Raw genomic sequence first — 22930 nt, 5'->3', positions numbered from 1 at the left:
TTGTCTTAAAAAGTCCCTCTTTACTTGCAGCTTAACATACTATAGATGTCACTTCCTGCTGTATTGAACTATTCAACAGAACTGATATTTAGTGGTTTATTGAATTTAGGGTTTATAATGTTCAGAAACATGTATAATAAATTATTTGGGATCCTTCATGACACTGAGTCCCAAAAGGCACATCATATAGGGCATTCTAAAAGTCTTAGTGCAGTTTTAAGCTTTATTAGTCATTAAATTTACTATAAATGGAATATTATAAATGATTGTATATTGTACATTGTATTATATATTCATAATATATTATCAATTTAAAGTGGTAAGATGATAGGGCAGCTAGGTGGTAGAATGTATAGAGTGCCAGGCTGGGCTAGGAAAACCTGAGTTCAAATCTGGCCCCAGATACCGGGTGATCCGAGGTAAATCATTTAACCCTCATTGCCTCAGTTTTCTCAACTGTAAAATATGCTGGAGAAGAAAATGGTAAACCAGTCCAGTATCTTTGACAAGAAAACCCCAAATGGGGTCATGAAGAGTCAAGACATGACTGAATCATTAAACAACAATAGGGTGATTATGTAGGGTGATAGCATTTTCTTATCTCATACTCTCATCAATAAGGTGGCATAGTAGTTACAAGGTTGGCCTTGAATGGGCCAAAATATTGTTTTTTTTTTTTTTCATTTAATTTTCTCAGTGTCTCTGGTAGCTCCCTAAAACTATAGTTTATAGATGAATACTGACCTAGACTGGTGTAGGAAATTTCCATTCTGAGAATTCTCCATAACAACAACAAAAAAAAAACCCCACATGTATTGACCCCAAAATATATAAAAATACAAGTGCCAAATAGCCAATCTGAACTATGTAGCAAAAACAGTAGGAAAAAATGTTAGTGACTTGGTCTGCTTTCTAAAAAAAAAACAACCATTCTAACACGATTTTATATAATCAAAACATAGAGGGAGAAAAAACCCTGATCTTCTTGGTCAGTATTCTTTGATATTCTTTGTTTGACACTGACTCACTGTTACACAGGAACCAAGGAAGTAGGTAGGTCAAATGTTAGGGATGTGGAATAACCATTCCTATTTGGGTAAATAAACTGATATGCTAAAAGGATAAGTTTTTGTTTAAAGATATGTAAATTCTAATGATTCTTAAAATGGAGTGAGACAAAAGAATTAGAGGCTTTAGAATTATATTTTACTTGAAACCTTATAGACTATAAGCCTCTGTATTATATACATGGAATCTATAGATTCTATATATAGATTTATATATTCTATATAGATCTTTATCTGTTATCAGCCCCACACTTCCATTAAAAAAACAAACAACTTATCTACCTTAAGCCTACAGTTTTAAATGTTGGTTGTATCTCAAATAGTGGATTTATATCTTTCTGCAAAGCTGGCTTTTATCCTACATGTATATTTAAGAACATATTTACCAAAGTTTTTTCAGGCCCGATCATGTCTCTAATAATTCTGCATCTACGAATGTCATCTTCAAGATCGGCACCAACTTTTACTTTAAACCTAAAAAATACATTTGATTTTGAAGTTTATATCTGTCCACAAAATATAGTAAAAAACAGTAGAATTTCTACAAAATGTATCACATCTGCCAATAATTCACAGATATTAGTTTCTCAATAACCTCCAGGTTTTTTCCCAAGAGCACTCAAATGAGCGAGTCCCTTAGTGTTGACAAAACTATTGTAAAGTGTGTCTCAACTTCAAACCACAGCAATAGCTACAAATTACTGGCTGGCCTGAGGAGACCCTGGATAAATAGGATCTTTAGTACTATCATCAATAATTTACTACATTGACAAAGGAAGAAAAACTATCAGTAACTCATAGACTAGCCAGATTGGAGAAGATCACAAGAGGATAGCTGGAAAGTGATGAGGGCCTAAATGAGGCTGGTAGCTGTGAGAGCGGAAAAAGTGATGTTGTAGAGAGAGGAAATTTAACTGATTCGATATGTGGGATGAGTGAGAGTGAAAGACTGAGGGTGGCGATGAGATTGTAAGCCTGGGTAATGGCAAGTATGGTGCTCCCTTAACAGGAAGAGCGATATCCAGAGGAAGAGTGGGTTTTAGAGGGAAAGAGAATGATTTCTGTTCTGGGCATGTTGAGTTTTTGACGTGTGTGGGCATCTACTTTAAAATGTCCAAGCAGAGGGGGCAGCTGGGTAGCTCAGTGGATTGAGAACCAGGACTAGAGATGGGAGGTCCTGGGTTCAAATCTGGCCTCAGACACTTCCCAGCTGTGTGATCCTGGGCAAGTCACTTGACCCCCATTGCCTAGCCCTTACCACTCTTCTGCCTTGGAACCAATACACAGTATTGATTCCAAGATGGAAGGTAAGGGTTAAATAAATAAATAAATAAAATAAAATGTCCAGCAGATAGTTGGTGATGGGACCTTGGAGCTCAGGAGGGTGAAGAGCTAGATACATAGATCTAGGAGTCACTGGCAGAAGTTTAACCCATGGAAGCTGATGAGGAGGTCACACACACACACACACACACACACACACACACATGCAGTCACAAAAACCTACATGGAGAGATCATCAAGCAAAAATGGATGGTCATTAGTATCTTTGCTTTAAACAGATCAAAAAAGATAAGGGTAGAGGACAGGATAATAGATTTGGCTTTTAAGAAATCATTGCCAAGTCTGGAAAGAGTAGCTTTAGTTGACAAATGAAGTAGCAAGTCAATTGCAAGGCATTCAGAAGAAAGTGAAAGCTGACTGTTCCCATGGACAACATTAAATATTATTATCACAAAAAGAAAAAGGAAAAAGTGAAAGGAGAATATGTAGAGTCACCAGTTGAGGCGTCTCCCTCCATTTCTCAAGCTTCAGCATTTATTTGTTTCAGTTTTCAAAAGAAAATTGTATTTTCTTCCTTAGTGTTTGAGCTCCATGTTTGTATATGACACTCAAAACTGTATTTTCTATCGCTGGCCAATCTTTTCCATGATGTATAAGCTGAGCAAAGATTGATTTTTGGCAGGTAGCAGCAGCTGTGACTACTTACAAAGCTTGATATTATCTCTTCACCTGCCCTGGATCAAAGGGAGTCACCTTTCAGAGCTAACTATCTACAGTCTTATCTTGGTGTGCCTGCAGTTTCCCCAGTGGTTCATGGGTCTTCTGTCAGGAAACAGACAGAGCAGCTATTTGTGCTGGGAGGTAATCTTCTAGATACTTGAAGATAATTACTCTCCCCTCAAACTGCTTGTCTTTAGACTAACTAGTCACAAATCCCCTAAGCTTTCCCATTAAGTTCTTACTTACTAATCCTTTAATTAAGGAGAGAACTATATTGATAGCAACTCACACACTCATGAAAAAAAAAGGCATTTGAGAATTTTACATGATCACAAGGTCAATGGCAGCTGGGTGGCACAGTGGATAGAGTGCCAGCTTTGAAGTCAGGAAGATTCATCTTTCTGAGTCTTGAATTTGGCCTCAGCTACGTACTAGCAGTGTGACCCTGGCAAGTCACTTAACCCTTTTTGCCTCAGTACCTCATATGTTAAATGAGCTGAAGAACGAAATGGAAAACCACTCCAGTATCTTTGCCAGAAAACCCCTAGTTGAGTCACATACATGACTGGAATAAATGCCTGCCCAAGAGTATGACCTTTCTTATTAAAAAACTCTTGGTGAAGATATGAGTAGGGTACATAGAGGAACCACCCAACCCCCCATTTTGGTCACTATCATATGGTCTTTGTTAATTCACTTGTTCTCAATTTGCTCCAAAGTCCAGGGCACTGCATGAACCCCTTGGAAATAAGTGGGAGATCAGTGGCTCAGAAGGTATTAGCAAGCAGGGAAGCATTATGGGTTTGGGATAGAAGTCTTATGTCATTCAGTTACTACTTGAACAGCTCCACAAAGCTGTTTTGAAGTTCACTCTCCCTCTCTTTGCCCTCTGATTTAAAAAAAAAAAAATTCCCTAAGTTGTATAAAATTAAGGATAGTTGACAAGTTAAAAGAGACTGGCAGAGCTTTTACAATCTCTTTTTTTTTTCAGCATTTAAACTGAAGAATTGAATTTAGAACAAAGAATATTCAGATCATTCTTCAATTTCAACCCCCACCTTCTAAAGAAGAATGTTAAAGTCTTTTCCTCATAAAAGCAGACTTCACATACCTTGAGAAAACCATTCTCAAATCGTATAATAGGGATTTTGCTCTGCAAATGCCCAGATCACCCAAAAGGGAGGCATGCACTTAGAAGATGCCAGGGATCTGCTTCTGGGAGAAGACAACAGATGTTTGCCTTCCACCTGGGTGGTAACAGCCCTCAGCTTCTGTCCATTGACTGCATAAATGGGACAGGCAATATTAAAAAAAAAATACAAAAAACCTCTTACATATTGGTTCTAAGGGAGAAGGGTGGTAAGGGCTAGGCAATGGGAGTTCAGTGACAAGTGACCTGCCCAGGGTCACATAACTAGGAACTGTCTGATGCCACATTGAACCACGGATCTCCCATCTGTAGGCCTGGTTCTCTATTCACTGAGCCATGTAGGTGCCTCAGGTGATATTTTTGAAAAACTACAATAATGAAGCTCTTTCTCTCTCACAGTGTGCAAGGGGGTGAAAGTTCCATTTATCCTTAGCACGACTGCCATGAACTGAGATGAATGAAGGGAAAGACATTCTCTTTCTCCTCTTTAAAGAGAAGAAAGTTATGGGATGGTCCTAAGAAATGGGTCAAGGGCTCGAAGTCCAGTCTTTTATTGTCTGTTTCATCTGGATCTGGGAACTCAAGCCAGGGAAACTTGGAGGCAGAATTCCAGGCTGGGAAGCTCTGAGAAACCAGTGTCTAAGACTCAATCCCAAAGTGGGCTTTTGACTTGGAACTTGGTGGGACCATGCTATATATATAAAATGAAGTGGGCTATCCTTTCCTCTCCATGAGATGGTATGGGGGGGGGAGGATGCTCCCCATGGTATTTGTATATTTGTTCTTATTAAACTCTCTAAAAATGCAATCAATCAACCAATCAATTAATCAATCAATCAATCAATTAATTAATTAATGTCTTTTTTTTTATTTTAAAACTCTTACCTTCTGCCTTGGAACCAATATTATGTATTGGTTCCAAAGCAGAAGAATGGTAAGGGCTGGACAATGAGGATTAAGTGATTTGCCCAGGGTCACACAGCTGGGAAGTGTCTGAGGCTAGATTTGAACCTATGACCTCCCGTCTCTAGGCCTGACTCTCAATCCACTGAGTTACCCAGCTGCTCCCTCTTATTAAACTTTTGAAGTAAATAAATATTCCTTTGAAAATTTTAATCTGATTGTTAAATGGTTAAATTGAATTGGGGCATAGGGAACCCCTAAACTGAGAAAACACAATCAGTGGGGGCTTGGGGTAATAGGGCAGATGCTGGACAACTTCCATTCCCCAAGAACCCTGAAGGAGAGGCTAAATGTAACCCATTTCACCCTCTAGCAGAAGGGACCAGGATTATCAGTGTTACACATGAATGACCACTCTCTGTCTGAAGGATGTTTGTCAGCTCATAGATAAAACAGACTCACTTCTCAACAGTGACTTTTTTGAGAGTTTATCTAAGGATCAGCGTATGGATGTTATAAGTGTTCACTGCCCCCAGGATCATCGCACAATGGTTCCCTTGATATTCATCAGAAATCCCATTCCTGACAAGCATATACACATGCACGCACACAAGCACGCGTGCACGCACACACGCGCGCGCACACACACACACACACACACACACACACACACACACGGCAGCTAGGTGGTACAGTGGATACAGTAGCAGGCCCAAAGTCAAACTCTTCTTCCTGAGTTCAAATCCAGCTTCAGACCCTCACTAGTCTGTGATCCTGCACACGTTACTTCACTGTTGACTTCAGTTTCCTCATCTATAAAATGAGCTGGAGAAGGAAATGACAAACTACTCTAATAATTTTGTCAAGAAAATTCCAAATGAGGATTTGTGTTTGGGTGTTTAGATTTTATAAGATTACTCACAAAAATGAACAATATGGAAATATGTTTTGCGTGATATAAAAAGGAATTTCTCTTTAAAAATGAAATAAAAGACAAATTAAAATCTCAAAAGAGGTCACAAAAAGCCAGACACAAATGAATAAAATTCATAAATATGCACACACATATACATATATATCGTTGTTTAATCATTTAACTTTTGTCCGACTTCATGGCTTATTCCAGGGCTGCCCCTAGACACACACACACACACACACACACACACAAACACACACACCCTACAGGTATGGAATATTACATGATTACATGCACTTTCAGATCATTGTTAGTTTTGCTGAATTGTTTTCTTCTGTTACTAGAGAGCAGCTTGGGGGGCAATCTGGAAATGTTTGCAATATGAAAAGAAAATGTCAATAACCTCTTCTTTTTTTTTTTTGAGAATAGGGAGCTCTTGCTTGGTGTTGCTCAGATTCTCATTGGAGATAATCCTTCTGAGGGTTCTCTCACATTTATCCAATTCTAAAACAGTAGTGGGGTTTGCTTGATTTTAACTATTAGTCCTCAGGCTTCTGACACAGTTTTTTGTTCCTTAACTAAAGAGTAAAGTACAATATTACACTGAAACAACATACCTTGTCCAGCCCTCCTTTAGCGCTTCACTGCATAACTGGGGAGAAAAGAGGCATATTTGTGGTGTTATATATTGACCAATAAAATTCCCTACAGCTAGGAAATATTTATTCACTTGGCTGTCCTTGCTCTAACAAATACCCAAGTAATTTCTTTCCTAGATGTAACATACTTGGCGCCTGTGGCTTACAGCAAAGAAATTATACTACATATTGTTGACACTGCTTGCTTAGCTAACATAAAGTAATTTTTTTAATTTATGGAGTTCCTTTCCAGCCTAATCTCTACAAAAGTATCATTCCATGAATCCTCAAAACATTCTTAGAAGGAAAAAAAAAACAATCATAAATATCTCTCTTTTATAGAAGGGGGATTCTGTAACACACATACCTCTATTAGGTATAGGCTATATGAAAATGAAATCCCAAATTTTTAGTCTCTTTGGATCTACCTGCATTAGCCATTTACTTGACAGATAGAATAGAGATAGAGATCTGGAAGGATGGGGATGATCTAAAGGCCAGTCCTCTTTCATAGTGGGGTGTATGCTACTATCCAGCTTCCAAAAAGAATCCATGTACCCAATACAAATTGAGAGACCTCCCTGTGTATTGTTTTTCCAAGTGTAGAAGTACTTTTTGAAATGATTACCAAGTTCCAAAATGCTTGTGAAAAATGGACAATGCAGTGGCCCACATCTAGGCAGCAGAAGACGCTCTGGCTTCAGAGGACTTGGGTTCAAATCCCAATTCTGATGCTTGCTACATGTGACATCTTAGGCAAAAGGCTTAGCTTCCCTGGGCTATACTTTCTTCATTTATAAAAACAGAGAGTTGGACAAGACGACCCCTGAGGACCTTTCTGGCTCTAGATCTATGATCCTCTGATTATATGACCTGCCAGGCAGCTAGTTTTAGGAAGGGATTTTTCCTAGTAAAATATTCCACATACAAACCTGCTTTAACTGCTGGTCGGAATAACCCAGCCAGGCACAGGATGTAGTATATGCAGGGTAGCCATGCTCCAGCATCTGCTTTTCTGTAAAGACATAATTCTTCAAATGGGCATCTGATATTGCCCAGGGGACCATTTTGCTGGGACAATCTAGCAATACCTATAATCTACCTTCTGCTGTTCGGGGAAATCCCAGTCATTTGCTAAAGGACATGTGAATTTCCTAATAAAATCTTTCCCTAAACATCACATAGCTACTCTCCACTGGGAATCAGACTCATTTTGGCTGATATGACCACTGTTTCACAACTAGAATTTACAATCTTTGCAGTTCAATTTAATGAGCATTTATTGAGCACCTATTATATAGTAGATAATTGAACTAGGTATAAAAAAAAAAAAGAAGATACGGTCCCTACCCCCAAGGAGCTTACTTTCTAAAGAGTAAATAGGGTGGTATCAGAATGATCAACGATTCTTTTTTATTTTCTTTTTCAATGTTTCTGCTCCCTAGAATCTTCTAGAGCAGGCATCCTTAACGAAAGATTTATTTCAGGGGATCTGTGAACTTGCTTGGGAAAAAGAGATCTCTTTATTTTTACTAACTTTGAACTGAAATGTAGCCTTTCCCTCAATGGTATAATTTATTTTGGGCATTTAAAAACACTGTTCTGACAGGGAATTCACAGCCTTCACCAGACTGCCGAAGGAGCCCAGGACACAAAAACAGGTGAAGAATTCCTGCCCCAGAAGTTTTCTTGGAGATGTTCACGGCTTCAGGGAGAGCAGTCTTATTGCTTTCCTCTTTTCACCAGAGTTGGTAGTAGTTTAATGATCACTGAAGTGCATTTAGGTAGACATAAAGACAGGAGGGCCCCCTTCACCACAGTTTTGCTTTTTGTGATTTCAATTATCTGCAGGCAACCTGAAGAGCTGGGAGTCTGCCTTTCAGAGTGCCAAAAGCCTGCCTAAAGCAGTGGTTTGCCCCCGGTGGTGGTCTCTTCTGCCTTTTCTCTGGGAAGGTGGAGGCTGTGGTCTAACCAGGCAAGAGGAAGGAGTAGGGAGAGAGCTCGTACATATGGGAGTCAGCAGGTGTTCATTTATATCCCTGAGTGTATCTCCTGAGGATGCGGGGCCCTCATATACACATTCAGACACATCATGCGGCAAACATGGAGAGGCTTTCTAGCACAGGGGGCACAAAGCTGGCTTTGGAGTGCTCTAGGAAACACTTTAAGACTATCAGTCACAGGGAAGGTTCTATCTGCATTAGCTGAGGAAGTTTCTTCTTGTGGGAATTTCCTATGCCAGTGAAATCATGGGCCCAATCCCAATCCTTCTATCTGCAATACATCAGCGCTCCTTCCACGTTGGCTTCTGCCAAAGGGTCTCACTGAAAAATGAGTGCGGTGTTTAGTATGACAAAACATTCCCCGAGGCAGGCAACGTTCAGGCTGCTGCAGAAAGCTTACCCTGACTATGTTAGAAAGAAAAAAAAGGAAAATTTCTCTCAACGTACCTCTTTCCTTTTTGCCAATGCTTCCCTTCTGTAGTATTTCTGAAAATATAACAGACTGATTACCCATTCTTTCAGACAGCAAGGAGGGGGTCTATTCGGTTTACACAACAAAAATGTTGCCAAATGCATCTTCTCCATGGGACTTACCATAGGCTTCCTCTTCAGTTAAGGCATCGGTGATGTACCTGAAATCTATGCAGGACAATAGCTGCTTGGGGTCCTGGTAGTATAATGATAAAGAGGGGAAAAGCAACCTGATTAAACACAAACACCAATGATGTTTCTAGGGCTGGGTGGACCCCCAAATATGGCTGGATCTGCTCCACAAAAGGCAGGATACTTTTAAGCTGCTAAAATTCTTTCATCATCTACTGCCCACATCTCGTATCCCTCCTCACTACCCATCTCTGCTCCCAAAGGTTAATCTGAGAGAAAACTGTGAAGTTCACCTTAGTAGAGCCAGACTTCATTTCCTCAGCTACACTCTGGTTCTCCTTCACCCCTCCTTCCTCCTCCTCTTCTCCCCACCACTGAAATTTGCTTCCAGCTAGCTATAATAAATCCATTCACACTGAGGTATAAATGACTGATGTTTTAGCGAGTTATCCCTCTGGAGGGTGTTTACATTTTAAGAGAGGACGTCCATTTTCATACTTTTATTAAGTCTCCATCTGTACTTGCTACTAAAAAAAATAACATCTTGCTATAAAAATGCTGCTTTTCTCTTTCAGACCATAAGAAAAAAATTTTAAGTGTCTATATCTCCTCAAAACTTGACTTATTATACTCTGTTCAACTCAAATCAATTCCCATATTGTCAAGACAGTAGATGATGCTACTGAGGGAGAAATTCGCAGAACTGGTAACACTCTAGGAGCCATTAGCAAGGGTTGGGCAGAGGGGGAACTTGTAGCTAGTGTTCCACTCTTTTGCCTACATCCCACAAATTATAATCAAGTGCACAGGCCACTGAGCAAAAGTCCAAGAATGCTTTAGGACAGACCAACCTTGTCCTCGTCTTTTATTTTGTGCACATCCTTCCTCCTCAGCAGTCAAGTGGCCCACATTGGTATCAGTACAGAGCTTCTAAGTGATGAGAAGGAAGAGGGCCAAGATATAGGCTTCCTAGTCAGGCATCACAGGGATCTCCTAATCCTGTTCTAGGCCATGTATCCTTGGAATCAATGTGAACAGTTGAGCACAGATGTTCATACTTATAATACCAGCATGCCAGAAGAAGCTTAGGTTTTAAATAGACTTTTTGCTTCGTGATTGTAGGGACATTGAGCCAGTTGCTCTACTCATTATAAAAAAGGCAGCTATTAAGACACAGTAACTATGCTGGCTCTGCTGATGGCCGCTCTGATGCACCATGGTGTGTGGCGACAGTCTCTGCTATACTAGTGAAGCAAAGATTCTGGTGGGTCCCACCCAGCTAGCAAGGCTTCCAGAAACGGAAGGACTGGAGACATTAGTGGAGAGACATTAGAACTGTCTCCCTAAGCTGAGAGAGGCCCATCGCCACGGTGGGTTGTTTAGTTGTAGATCTCCAGGACTGTCTTTGAAGTTATGGTCTGCTTGGGAGAAGGAGTATACCTGTCCTGATGCAATTACAGCTCCCTCAAGGACTGAAGGAAGCAATTGTGCTATATGGTTTAATAAATATAATTTAAAAGTATTTTCTTACCATGTCGACAAGTAATTTCCAAAGGGGCTTTAAAAAAAAGAGAAGACATTTATATAACTATGTGCAAAAGTAACCCAACAAACACCCACACTGCTTTTTTTTTTTCCTGATAGAAAATGTGTCAGCCCCAAACTGATTCCATGTGACAAATATCTATGTCATTCTCTTTCCCAACATTTCCTCCCTTTGGCCTTCTGTTTTCTCCTACACCTTTGCTATTTCCTCCCCAACTTGGTCCTTTTCTTTCTGCATTTCTTTAAATCTCCCACCCCTTGAAAGAATATGATTCTTGTAACCAAGGAATAATGTTCTAAATTGACTAATTAAATAAAATTTTCCAAAAAAAAAAAATAAATCTCCCACCCCTCCTCACACCTTTGAGGAAAACAAACCAATTCTCAGTGTCTCAAATCACACAAAGCCCATTCCTACCTCCCCCACCTTGACAAAGAAAACAGATAAATTTAGGAAAATTCCATCTATTGGCCTTTTGTCATATATTAAGCATATACGCAAGCAAAATACCAGTGCCCAGTAAATGCTAATCATATTAGTGAAAAAGATAATCCAATTAAACTTAATTTTAAGAACATATGTACTACTTTACCTTTCCTTCCTGCTTGGCCCACAAATCCCACAAAGCATTCAAAATGGCTGCTGTAGCCAAATGTACTACGCCTTTCTCTGGACCAATCTATTGAAAGACAAAATAAAGAATAAGTATTTGGAAATTGTGAATACAGGGTGTCCCAAAAGTTTTAGTGCAGTGCTGAATTATTAAAGTTTAAAGTTGAACTAAAACTTTTGGAACACTGAATTTCCACAGAATCACAAAGTTAAAAACTAAATAAATAACTATGAGGGATTCGATGACAAGTCTGGCCTTTCTTAGCTTGCAGTTAAAAATGGAAATTCCACATAGATGAGTAAACTGAGAGTCATTTTCTAACATCATGCGGCTACTTAGTGTCCAAAGTGGAATTAAAAACTTAAGTCTCTGCTAATTTCAAGTCTAGACTTCTTCCTACTATACCTCATGCTGAGAGCTTCAAGGTCTAATGGCTGGTTTATAATGGAACTATGCCACCCTAAGGTCTTCACAGTCCTAGCCTAGGGCTCTTTCCTCTAAACAGTGTTTCTTGTTTGTGGGTCTTCCCAACACAAGCTTCTTCCCCATTGAAATCCATCCTCTACTCAGCTGTCAAAGTGGTCTTCCTAAAGAATAGGTCTGATCATGTCACACATACACATCCTCTCTTAACTCAATAAATTCCAGTGGCACCTATCACTTCCAAGATCAAATATTATATAAAATCTATTTATTTATAAAATGTAAACACTGTATAAAATATTGCATAAAAAGTATATAAAATTATATTTGACATTCAAAGCTCTTCATCACTTCCTCCCACTCCCACACCTCTCCAGACTTCTTACACCTTACACTCCAACCTATGATCCAGTGACACTACTCTCCTTTCTTGTCCTCAAACAAGGGAACTCAATTTCCCAATTCCTGGCTGAGGCTAAAAAAAAAAAAGGCTAAATGACTTGTCCAATGTCATAACACAAATAATTGTCAGTGGGCCCAGAATTCAGATCTTTTGACTCCAAGACCTCTTTTCAATTACCTGTGCTGCTTCTCAGCTACTGATCAGCAGGTAAGCCCATGCCTTCTTGATTAGCCCATATAATTTTCTAACCAACCTAAAATCATTACCTAGAACTTTCTACATTTATTAACCTCAAAGCAATGGTAAATGTATATCTATTGATATACTCAACAATTCAACAAAGCTTAAAGAAGGTTAGCCCTGTTGTTACTCATCATCACAATTTATTTTTAATTCTTTCCTAGACATTATTTCTTTCTATGAACTTTTGGGCTTCAGATAATTTAAATGGTTATTATTGGCATAGAGATTCACAGAAATATAGAGCTTCCATTGATGGCCATGTAAGTTTTGAAAGGAAAGAATTGTGCCTTTGTCTCATGTTACATGCATCCAGCAGGATAATACAGATGCCTCACAAAGGAAAAACAAATGGGTGAAGAATTGTCTAGATTATAGCATATGGTAAGAAAAGTTAGTCTATGAGGATATACATCTCGGAAAGGCAATACAGAGAGAGGATTATGTGGATACAAAAGTGAACTGTATAGTAGAAGGCTTGATTTCAGTTTGGGAAATAGTATAGTGATTTCAGTAATCACAAGTTGGTCCCTGCTACAAAAGCCCATGTTTTTAATGATATGATGTCTCCTGGAGGAGGAATGATAGCATAGTGCACAGAATAATGGATTTAGAAGTCAAGAATACCTGGATTCAAATTTTGCCTCTAATATTTAATATCTAAATGATGCTGAGCAAGTCATTTGGCCTCTTCATACTTCAGACAGCTCTCTAGAACTTATCTACTAAGTCATAAATGAGTTTTGAGCTATAAGGAAGAGAGAATTCTATTAATGAAATCACAGATCCTCAGAGTATTTGTGGATTCCCTTGGTGATGGCTATGAAACATGGAACTCCACAGACTCAGAGGACCAAGATAATAAGGGACCCAAAAAGCAATGGGAAAAAACCCAACAACTCAGATATAAGCAGGCTTTAACACATTACCATTAGTTACGTAGTTAAGAAGTTACATAAAGACCCACTCAGAGGCATGTATAAACAGAAAAACAGGGTGACTGATCACCCAGAGATTGAGGGGTAAGAAAAAAAATGATCATTAGAATGCTGTATTAGCATTCCTAGAAATTATGAAAAGACACCGTGGGAGGCCTCTTAGATAAAATCTCTAAAGAAAGAGATGGATTAAGAATTGCACAAGATGAGATGGTATGGTTAGACTGCAATTTGAACTGGTAAAATGGATGGTACATGGTAAACAATAAATGCTTACTGATTGATTGTAGGCTGGATGCTACATGAAGTTCACTGGTGGGTCCACTGAAAGTGTCAATCTTATATCCACATGCATGGTTCCATTTTGTGACTTGGACTAATTTCCCTACAACAGTGAAATAGGCCAGCAGGGGGTGGTAGAATGGCCTCTTCTAAGATCATTCTGGGCTCTCACTGGGTCAGGGAAATCAATATTGCTTATTCAGGGAATAGAAACTTCTCAGTTATCTTAAAAAATACTGTTTCAGCTCCTAAAATCCTAATTTGTCTCTATCATAGATATTTTCCTATGCAGGACTTTTTCCCACTGTGAAGCAAATTTGACATTTTTATGATAGTTGCTTATATTCATTGCATACCTTGGTTTTTTTTTTGCTCACCCATGAGTCATATCAACATTCTAGAAAGTAAGCATCTTACCCATCTGAGCTGTCCATCGCTAGTGAGCTGCCTGTAGAATCCTCTGAAGTTTCTGACAATTTCTCCAAGGTTCTTATTAAGCACATGATGGGAAAGTGCATGTATGGCACAGACAACTGTAAAATACCATCAGACATTTTTTAATTTTTGGTTTTTCTTTTGCTTCGTAGTAAGTGAATATCTTGAGAAAAATACACCATAAACTTGATAACGTAAAACCAATCTGTGTATTTTAAAAAATGTTTTAAACTTGAAAAAGGATTCCCAAATATGCCCTTTCCAACTGTAATAATCAAATAGCTCACAAATATTGTGCTCTTTAATATGCATGATGTTATAATTTCTAGAAGAGAAAAATTAATGTCCTGATTGAATTTAATGTAGAAAATAGGGCCCTGAAAGTTTAAATTGTGTTGTTCTTAAAAATTTTCCTTTTAATATTTGTTATTGCTGTTGTTCAGTCATTTCAGTCATGTCTAACTCTTTATGAAAAAGATAATGGAGTTTATCTAAATCATTTTACAGATGAGAAAATTGAGGCAAACAGGGTAAAATGGTTTGCTCAGGATGACATGGCTAGGAAGTGTCTTAGTCTGTATTTGAACTGACTCCAGGCCAGGTACCACCTACTTGCTCTTTTATATTTGACCAATGATCAAATCTAAAGTTAAACTTCACATATAACTAGGTAACTAGGGTAAAGTACAGTTTGGATGACAGAAAATCATTTTTAAATTCAAGATGACTTTTCAGCACATAAAATTACTTACTATCAAAATGTTTCTGTGTTTGCCCAGATCTACTTTCATTGATTAAATTTATTGCTATATTAGGTAATGACAGTTGTAATGTTTGCAAAGCATGCTCCTCATATATACCTAGTGCGGTAGATAGCCCAGGTAGCTTGATGGTGTAGTGGACAATTTCCTGGATCTGGAGTCAAGAAGACCTATATTCCAAGTAAAATTGATATCAGATTGCTTGCCATCTCAGGAAGAGGGGCAGGCAGGGAGGGAAGGTCAGAAGAAGAGAGAAAATTTGGAACCCAAAACTTTAAAAAAGGGGGCAGCTGGGTAACTTAGTAGATTGAGGGCCAGGCCTAGAGACAGGAAGTCCTAGGTTCAAATCTGGCCTCAGACTTCCTAGCTGTGTAACCCTGAGCAAGTCACTTAACTCCCATTGCCTAGTCCTTACCACTCTTCTGCCTTAGAAACAACATATAGTATTGATTCTAAGGTGGAAGGTGAGAGTTTAAGAAAAAAAACTTCAAAAATGAATGTTAAAAAATTGCTTTTACATGCAATGGGGGGAAAATAAAATATTATTTTTAAAAAGACCTGTATTCAAATCCTTTCCCCTCCTATCTCATAATTATATGTGCCTGCAGTCATATAACCTTTCTAAGAATCACTTAATCTTTCTCATTCTCAGTTTCCTCATCTGTAAAATGGGGATAATAATAGCACCTACCTCACAAGGTACTGTTTGGATCAAATTAAATAATACATGCAAAGTGTTTTGCAAATCAAAGCACTATATAAATGTTGGCCATTAATATCATTAGTCCTATTAACTATGATCAATGAGAAAACAGAGGTTAAATCACTTGTGTATCATTTTAAAAATGTTCTGTCTTAGAATCAACATAGTGTATTGATTCAAAGACAGAAGAGCAATAAGGGCTAGGCAATGGGGTTAAGTGACTTGTTCAGAGTCACAGAGCTAGGAAGTATCTGGGTTCTGATTTGAACTCAGGACCTTCCATCTCTAGGCCTGGTTCTCTATCCACTGAGCAACCCAGCTGCCCTCTTGTGTATCATTTTACATGAGTGTGATACAGTGGAAGGAGTGCTGGCTTTTCTTGAGAAGAGGGAGAATTAAACACGGTATTTGTTCCTCAATGGTAAATCACTAATTATTCTTTTCAAAAGAGTTTGTATCTCTGTATAAAAAAGGAATTTGCAGAAAAGAGCTATAACTTATAATAAGGTACATTCTAATTGACATTAAACTTTGAATCTTGATTTGGATTGCTACTATGAATTACTGACCATCCTTTGATCAGCAGGTCACATGTGTATAATTAAAAATCTTTTACCCTAAAAACTACATTTCCCGGGAGTCCACTGACTTCCTGTCAGTACATACTTCCTGTAGACAAGGGATATTATGCAGTGGGGTTGCTGGTCCTGGCCTCTTTGCTTTCTTTTGTAACCATGGTGGTGGTAAGTGGGGTTTTTTAATAGAGAGATTAGCCATGGGCATATGGTTTTATTTTGTATCACTTTTATTCTTTATTTCTAATGATCATTAATAAATCTCTTAAAATATAAAATTTTATTATTGCACATTAATTTTAAATTTTACAATGATGGCAACCACTGAAGTTGGAGAAGAAATTCTAAATTTTTTAAGATAACCTAGATAAAATTTTTAAGCAACTTTTGGTGAATTGATAAGCTGCTTCTCTTGCCCATCTACTAGAGCCAGCATTCCTTGCTGCTACAGATCTCGCTTGCTTCTGCTTCGGCTCCTGCTCCTGCTCCTGTTCTTACATCTGCTCTTGCTCCTGCTCCAGGCCCTGGCCCTGGCCCCAGCCCTGGCTGATGTTGCTGTTCCTTTTGGTGCTGCTGGTTGCTGCCGCCATGTCTTTGGAACTCACAAACTAGGAGTCCTTGTAGCTGATCTCCAGGCAGCTGATAAAAACTGGGGTGTGTTTTCCTTAGGCAATAATTAGCTTCCTAACTCCCTGTCCATGTGGCAGGGGAAGCAAGCTGCTCCCTAGTGTTTTACCCTAAGAGGGGAAGGGGAAGGAAGGTTACTCTTCCAAACAGGAACTAAAATTGCAAGCATGGTGCACTCTAAGAAAGAGCAGTGCATTACCTATCTCAAATAGCTCCCAGTTTTAGGATGTTTTTTTTCTTCCTACCAGTCCTGGGTGCACTGGTCCTTTCAATTATCTTGCCTGAGATTCAGGGGGGAAATTCATCTCCCTACAAACCCTTGCTATTTGGGACTGCCCAGTCTCTAAGATACATCCAATTTGGGATACCTCCACACCATGTTCATCAAGGAATTCTCCCTCACTGTGACAAAAGAAATCTAAATGGATAGGGAAGGAACTTTATAGAGTCTGGAGGTGAAAATTTTAAGCCCTTTCAGACTCCATTGTTTTACAAATATCTCTGTATCTTATTGTATTTTACTGATGATTTGCTTTAAGATTTAATTTTGTTGTTTTAAGTTCATATATTAATCTGATCAATACTATTCTGTTATGCTGAATCATTTTAATCTACTGTGTTTTGGCTATTAGATATAGTCTGTTACCTTTCCCCTATGACTACTGAACAAAAATCGTATAAGCCCATAAATAGTCTTTTCTTCCATTTTGCCTTTATTAATTGTCACATAGATGATGGATGGACTCCATCAACTTGGCTAAAAAGCTTTGGATAATTTAATGAGATAAATATCTCAAATTGATTTTAGGGGTCTTCATAAATAATTTTTAGATTTTTTTTCAATAGCTCTGACTGATCATCTTGCCTGCCTCTGAGTTATTTGTAACCAGAGGTAAAGGGTCCATTTAGTAGCTGAAGTGAAGTGCAATTAAAATCTCCACCTCCACATTTGTAAAAATGTAAATGGATGGGACATATCACAGTCCCATACCAGGAGCTGCAAAGTTATTCCTAGGGCATGGTACCCCCGGATGGCTCCCAAGAGGGAGCATATCCCATTTATAACTCTTCAGCTTACTCTACCCTTCCACCAGAATGATCTGATTCTTGGTGACATTTTTAGACCCAACATAGAAAGTACAGAAGCTTGTGTCTTTTCTAGACTCCTCTGCCACATTTTGTAATGATGATGGTAATAGATTAAAAAAAAAAAACATACCTCAGCCAAGGTTGAAAGATAGCTATACCTGAAAAACTTGTGACAAGTATCCATTAGCTTCTAAGGTGTTTTTTTTTAATGTCATACAGCAGACTCATGTGAATTCTAACGATAGTGGGTTTGTTTGCTATTGTCATTAAATGGGCTATTATAATTTTGGGGATTTTGATACTTTTTGAATGTGTATTACTTGTTGTACTAATGTTCTTTATAAAAAACTGTTACTTTGTAAAAAAATCATTTGCACTCACACAGTGGTTCATAGCCAAGTTAAAAAAAGAAATGGATCTCATTTTTTGGGTGAGAAACCTTTGTATTCTACCTTTTCTTAGCTGATACAGTGTGTCAATGATTGAAAGCTATATATTTTTTATTTTTAAAACTTTATTAAAAATGATGCCATTGATTGTTTAAAATTATGGGACTTTGCTTAATGATTCTGTCTGATTCCAGGAGAAGGGAATACAAAAAGAGCTACTGTACAGTGCTAAAGAAGCACAAAGCTACCTGCATAATGCCTAAAGAGCACAAAGGTCAAAGAGACCAAACTAATCCTATGTGGATGGATGACACTCTGTACAAAGAACACAAAGACTTGATCATGTGTGAGACTCGAGGTTGCAACTGTTTAACGTGTTAAATACAGAACTTCTTGTACCATACACTCTATATCAAGTATATAACATCAATTATTCTGGCTCCATCCTGGCTCCTATTTGCTGTTAAAATCTAATCCCTTTTCTGTATTTCATAGTGTGGCACTTTCTGTAGTCCTGGCTACTGATTGGGTAAGTGTATAATTACATAAATTACTTTAACTGGGCCCTGATTCAAGGACTTGTTATAGGCTTATTTTTCCTTTACTTAGAATTTTTACACATAAGACTCTGATATTTTATATTTTATCCACGTTTTTTCTCTTTTATTTGGATATTTTACTTTATTTTCTTTGCCAATTGATTCATATACCTCATAACTCAGCCATGCATCCCTAAGTGATCCCTGTGTTTTTCAATACCCTCCTTAAGGGGGATTATATTATTATTCTAAAATGCAAAGTTTAAAATCTTTTGAGAATTTAAGGATAAGAAACATGCTACCTCTCCAAATCCAGAAAGTGAACTGTTTGGAGAAGGTGCCATAAAGATGCCTGCACAGATCACACACTGCACCAGAAGATGCAGAGTGAACTTTGGGATGTGGTGATTTGAACTGTGTGGGGTTGGTTGCATTTTTTTTATATGTATACTCTTATGCTAAAGGAGACTGCCCCCAATTGGCTTTTTGTCAATGCATCTAGCAATCATTGGTTTGTTCTTTTTTCCTTTTCTCCTCAAATTATTGTAATTTAAAAGTTGATTATGTTAAATGATTAATTGGGGAGACTAGTCTCCCAAATGATCATCAGGGGGAATTGTATAATTAGAAATCTGTTACCCTAAAAACTACATTTCCTGGGAACCCACCTTCTTCCTGTCATTATGTACTTCCTGTAGACAGGGGATATTATGCAGTGGGGTTGCTGGTCCCAGTCTCTTTGCTTCCTGTTGTGACCATAGTGGTGGTAAGTGGGATTTTGAACAGGCTGATTAGCCATGGGCACATGGTTTTTAAAAATTTTGTTACTTTCTTATTCCTTTATTTCTAATGATCATTAATAAATCTTTTTACTATAATATTTTAATTATTGATTATTAATTTTAATTTTTACACATGTTAATGAGAAAATACAAAACTATCCTTATAACATCTGGACTACTGTGGTATACATTAACTACATGAGCATATTTTTCTATTATAGTCTGTAATTAGAATAATAAGGAACGTGGCTTTTAATTACTGAAATTGTGACAATAGGATCCCCCCCAATTTGATATTTTGCGACTATAGCAACAATATACTATAATGTATATGGTGGTAGTAGCAGGGGACAAGGAGTAATGAGATCATGATTATTTCACAACATACTGATGGACTAAAAAGGTGGAAATACTCGTTATTTTGTAGCCTGAGAGTGCAAGGAGAATAGTCACGTCCTGTTCTAACAATTATTTGTTGTCCTTGGATAAAAGGCACCCATAGTCTTGTTTAAATGGTTACCTCAGCACTGAAATTTTGTCTAAAAGGACCTCTTTCACAATTGTAAAAATATTTGGTCACCTCCCTTTGCCTCTTATCCTTGAACAGGGAATGTCTTCTAGTTCTCATGGACCCTACCAGATGCCATGACAAATATTGCCTCGAGGGCTCCCCCTTTCCCCTTTAAATGGGCCCTTCTTTCTCTACTCATCCCTTCCTGTAAAAGGTGCTACTCAGCTATCATAATTGGCTATGTACCCTAACCTGGGCTGAAAAGTTATTAAAACTAAATCTGTACTGTATGAAGTTGAAGTTAGTAAATCCTTTTGCTTTCATTTTGGCCTCCTATTTTTGACCCACACTCACTGGGTCACTGGGAGTCCCATTATTGGGTATGCATTTCCTAAGAAGTCAAGAAAATTTCCTAACAATATACAGCTAGGTCCCAATTGGTTAGAATAATGAATTATGAGAAGTGGTCCCATTATTTAAATTCACAGTGCATGTTTGCATTGGGCTAGAATCAATGACCATTTCTTACATAATTATATGACTTGGAATAGTTCAAAGCTGACTATGTGGATTTATTAGTCTTACTTATCAGGACCTAGCTTTATTTGACTCAAGTCCTACTCTAAATGCCTCATCATGATACAGAGAACCCTGAGCTCTTGAAGATCACTCAAGCAGACTGCTGGCCCTGGCAACTCCAACCAACATAGAGAGGTTTGGCATACGGGCCCTGTGATAGCTGGTAAAAACATTCTTCAAGGACCAGGCTGGCTAAATTTGGGAAGGCTCAGTATGGAGTTGGTCTCAATGTGACAGATTTTTCAGTCTCCTTAACTAACTCTCTAGGGCCATTGTAGAGGAAGTACCCGCAGCAATGAAAGTACAGACCCTTGAAGCAGTAAAATATACTTCTGAATGCATATTATGCATATATACGTGTATGCTAACCCATGAATGGCTGGGCACCGAACACTCCTGTAGTATCTCCATTGGGCATGTGGCTTTTCTATGCCCTATTCTTCTCAGTCTCAGTTCTCTCTCTATTTTGGCTAATGAAAAATCCTCAATCTTCCCCCCATGCATGTTTTTAAAAGTTCTAATTGGCCTGGGGGAAATTTTTACATTTTTTCTTCTTTTCTGAATCATGGAGTTATAGAAATGCTAAGTAAGCTGAGTGAAGAAGCCTTAACTTAAAGCCAGTGGGCAGGTTTCCATCTCTTCTGTGGATGAGGTCTCGTCAGTATAACACATTTAATGAGATCACTATGAGTCACTTGACCTGTGTGGTCACATTGGAATGGGTTCTGCCATGTTGCGGTCTCAGGAAGGAGGAAGCAAAAAATGACCACAAAATAATGCATTTATTTAAAAAGTACTGAGAGGAACAAAAATCAATTTTTGCCCCTCTTGGCCAGGAGGTGGGCAGGAAAGTTGGGGGGAGGTTAGGGTTGTTCTTCAAGGTCCCAAAGTCAGGAAGTAGAGGCACGTGATTCAAGGTTGGAAATCTAGCTTAAAACCCTTAGATAACAAGCAACATTAGGGGAAGGCAAACTTGTCTGGCCATGTTCAGAGGGAGCTCTCAGTGAAATTCCCAACATGACGAGTTCTCAGCCACCTCTCACCAAAGGAATGAAGAGAAATGAGCAGGGTACCTGAACTGAGCAGTCCAAAGCCTTGGTTATCCAGCTTGTGGGTAATGGTTCCAAAGGCCAGGCCAGAAGCTACAAAACTGTCGCTATCTCCGGTGAGCTCAGTCTTGCTCAATCTTTTTTTGGACTTGTCCATGTATTTTTTTCAACATTGGCTCTGATAAAAAGGCTTTTGCAGTCATTGAAGAGGCCTGACTGACATCAGGGGACAGGTCTGGGAACACGTTGAAGCTAGTTCATTTTAAGGCATATCTTATCAGGGTCCCTTTGATGAAAGTCTTTGTAATCAGACAAAAGCCATAGAAATATGAAATAATCAGCAGTGTGATCAGCAATTTTATTTCTTGCTACTAGTGTCTGATGAATAAGTAAATGGTTATATGGGCAGTATAACTTCAAGGCCTGTGCCATAGGTCAAAGGGCTTAGCCCAACAGGTGCCTTTGAGATCGTGTTATTCATGTGCCTCGTTTTACTGATGAGAGCACTGATGCTTGGAGAGAGAACATTATTTGCTTGGGATCATACTGGTAACAAACAACAGCTAGCTGGCTTAATGGACAAAGAGCCAGGAGACAGGAGGTCCTGGGTTCAAATGTGACCACAGATATTTCCTAGCTGTATGACTCTGGGCAAGTCACTTAACCCCATTTGCCTGGCCCTTGCACTTCTATCTCAGAGTTGTGACTAAAACAGAAACTAAGGGCTTAAAAAAAATAATAAAAGCAAGCATCAAAAACTAGGGTTTGAGCCTAGTTCTTTGATTTCAAATTCAAGGTTCCTTCTACTAAACCATAACATAACAAAACATCTCAGATGTTAGAGTCCATCATGTACTTGAAAAGGAAAACCCTTTACAGCACATCTAACAAATAAATGATCACCTACCCTTTGCCTAAATGATCTCTGGTAAGAAGGAATCTGTTTACCAGCTGAGGCAACTCATTCCATTTTGGACTTTTGCGGCTTGCTAAGCAGCCATCTTGACTCCGCCCTCATTCCATTTTGGAAAACGAATTATTAGGACAGCCTGACTGAAACTGGCCTCTTTGCTATTAGGCCTGTTATTACTCTTACATTCTGGAGTGAAACAGATCATATTTAATTCCTTTTCTATAGGTCATTATTGTTTAGTTGTATCTG

At 38.5% G+C, this 22930-nt stretch overlaps 1 protein-coding gene across 2 annotated transcripts in view; it reads right to left on the bottom strand.

Moving 5' to 3' along the window:
- The window catches only part of ENOSF1 (enolase superfamily member 1), a 52023-nt gene that overhangs the window by 10956 nt on the left and 18137 nt on the right, over positions 1 to 22930 (bottom strand). For both annotated transcript variants that reach the window (XM_007487640.3, XM_001363344.5), the window contains exons 3-10: positions 14147 to 14262; positions 11423 to 11509; positions 10816 to 10842; positions 9276 to 9348; positions 9129 to 9167; positions 7611 to 7693; positions 6658 to 6692; positions 1454 to 1541 (exon numbers count right to left, since the gene is read on the bottom strand). In XM_007487640.3, the coding sequence (XP_007487702.1) occupies positions 1454 to 1541; positions 6658 to 6692; positions 7611 to 7693; positions 9129 to 9167; positions 9276 to 9348; positions 10816 to 10842; positions 11423 to 11509; positions 14147 to 14262 (548 nt within the window). The remainder of the gene's footprint in view (positions 1 to 1453; positions 1542 to 6657; positions 6693 to 7610; positions 7694 to 9128; positions 9168 to 9275; positions 9349 to 10815; positions 10843 to 11422; positions 11510 to 14146; positions 14263 to 22930) is intronic.

The sequence above is a fragment of the Monodelphis domestica genome, chromosome 3 (assembly GCF_027887165.1).
Source record: "Monodelphis domestica isolate mMonDom1 chromosome 3, mMonDom1.pri, whole genome shotgun sequence".
NCBI lineage: Eukaryota > Metazoa > Chordata > Mammalia > Didelphimorphia > Didelphidae > Monodelphis > Monodelphis domestica.
This window is presented reverse-complemented; position numbering and strand designations above follow the sequence as displayed.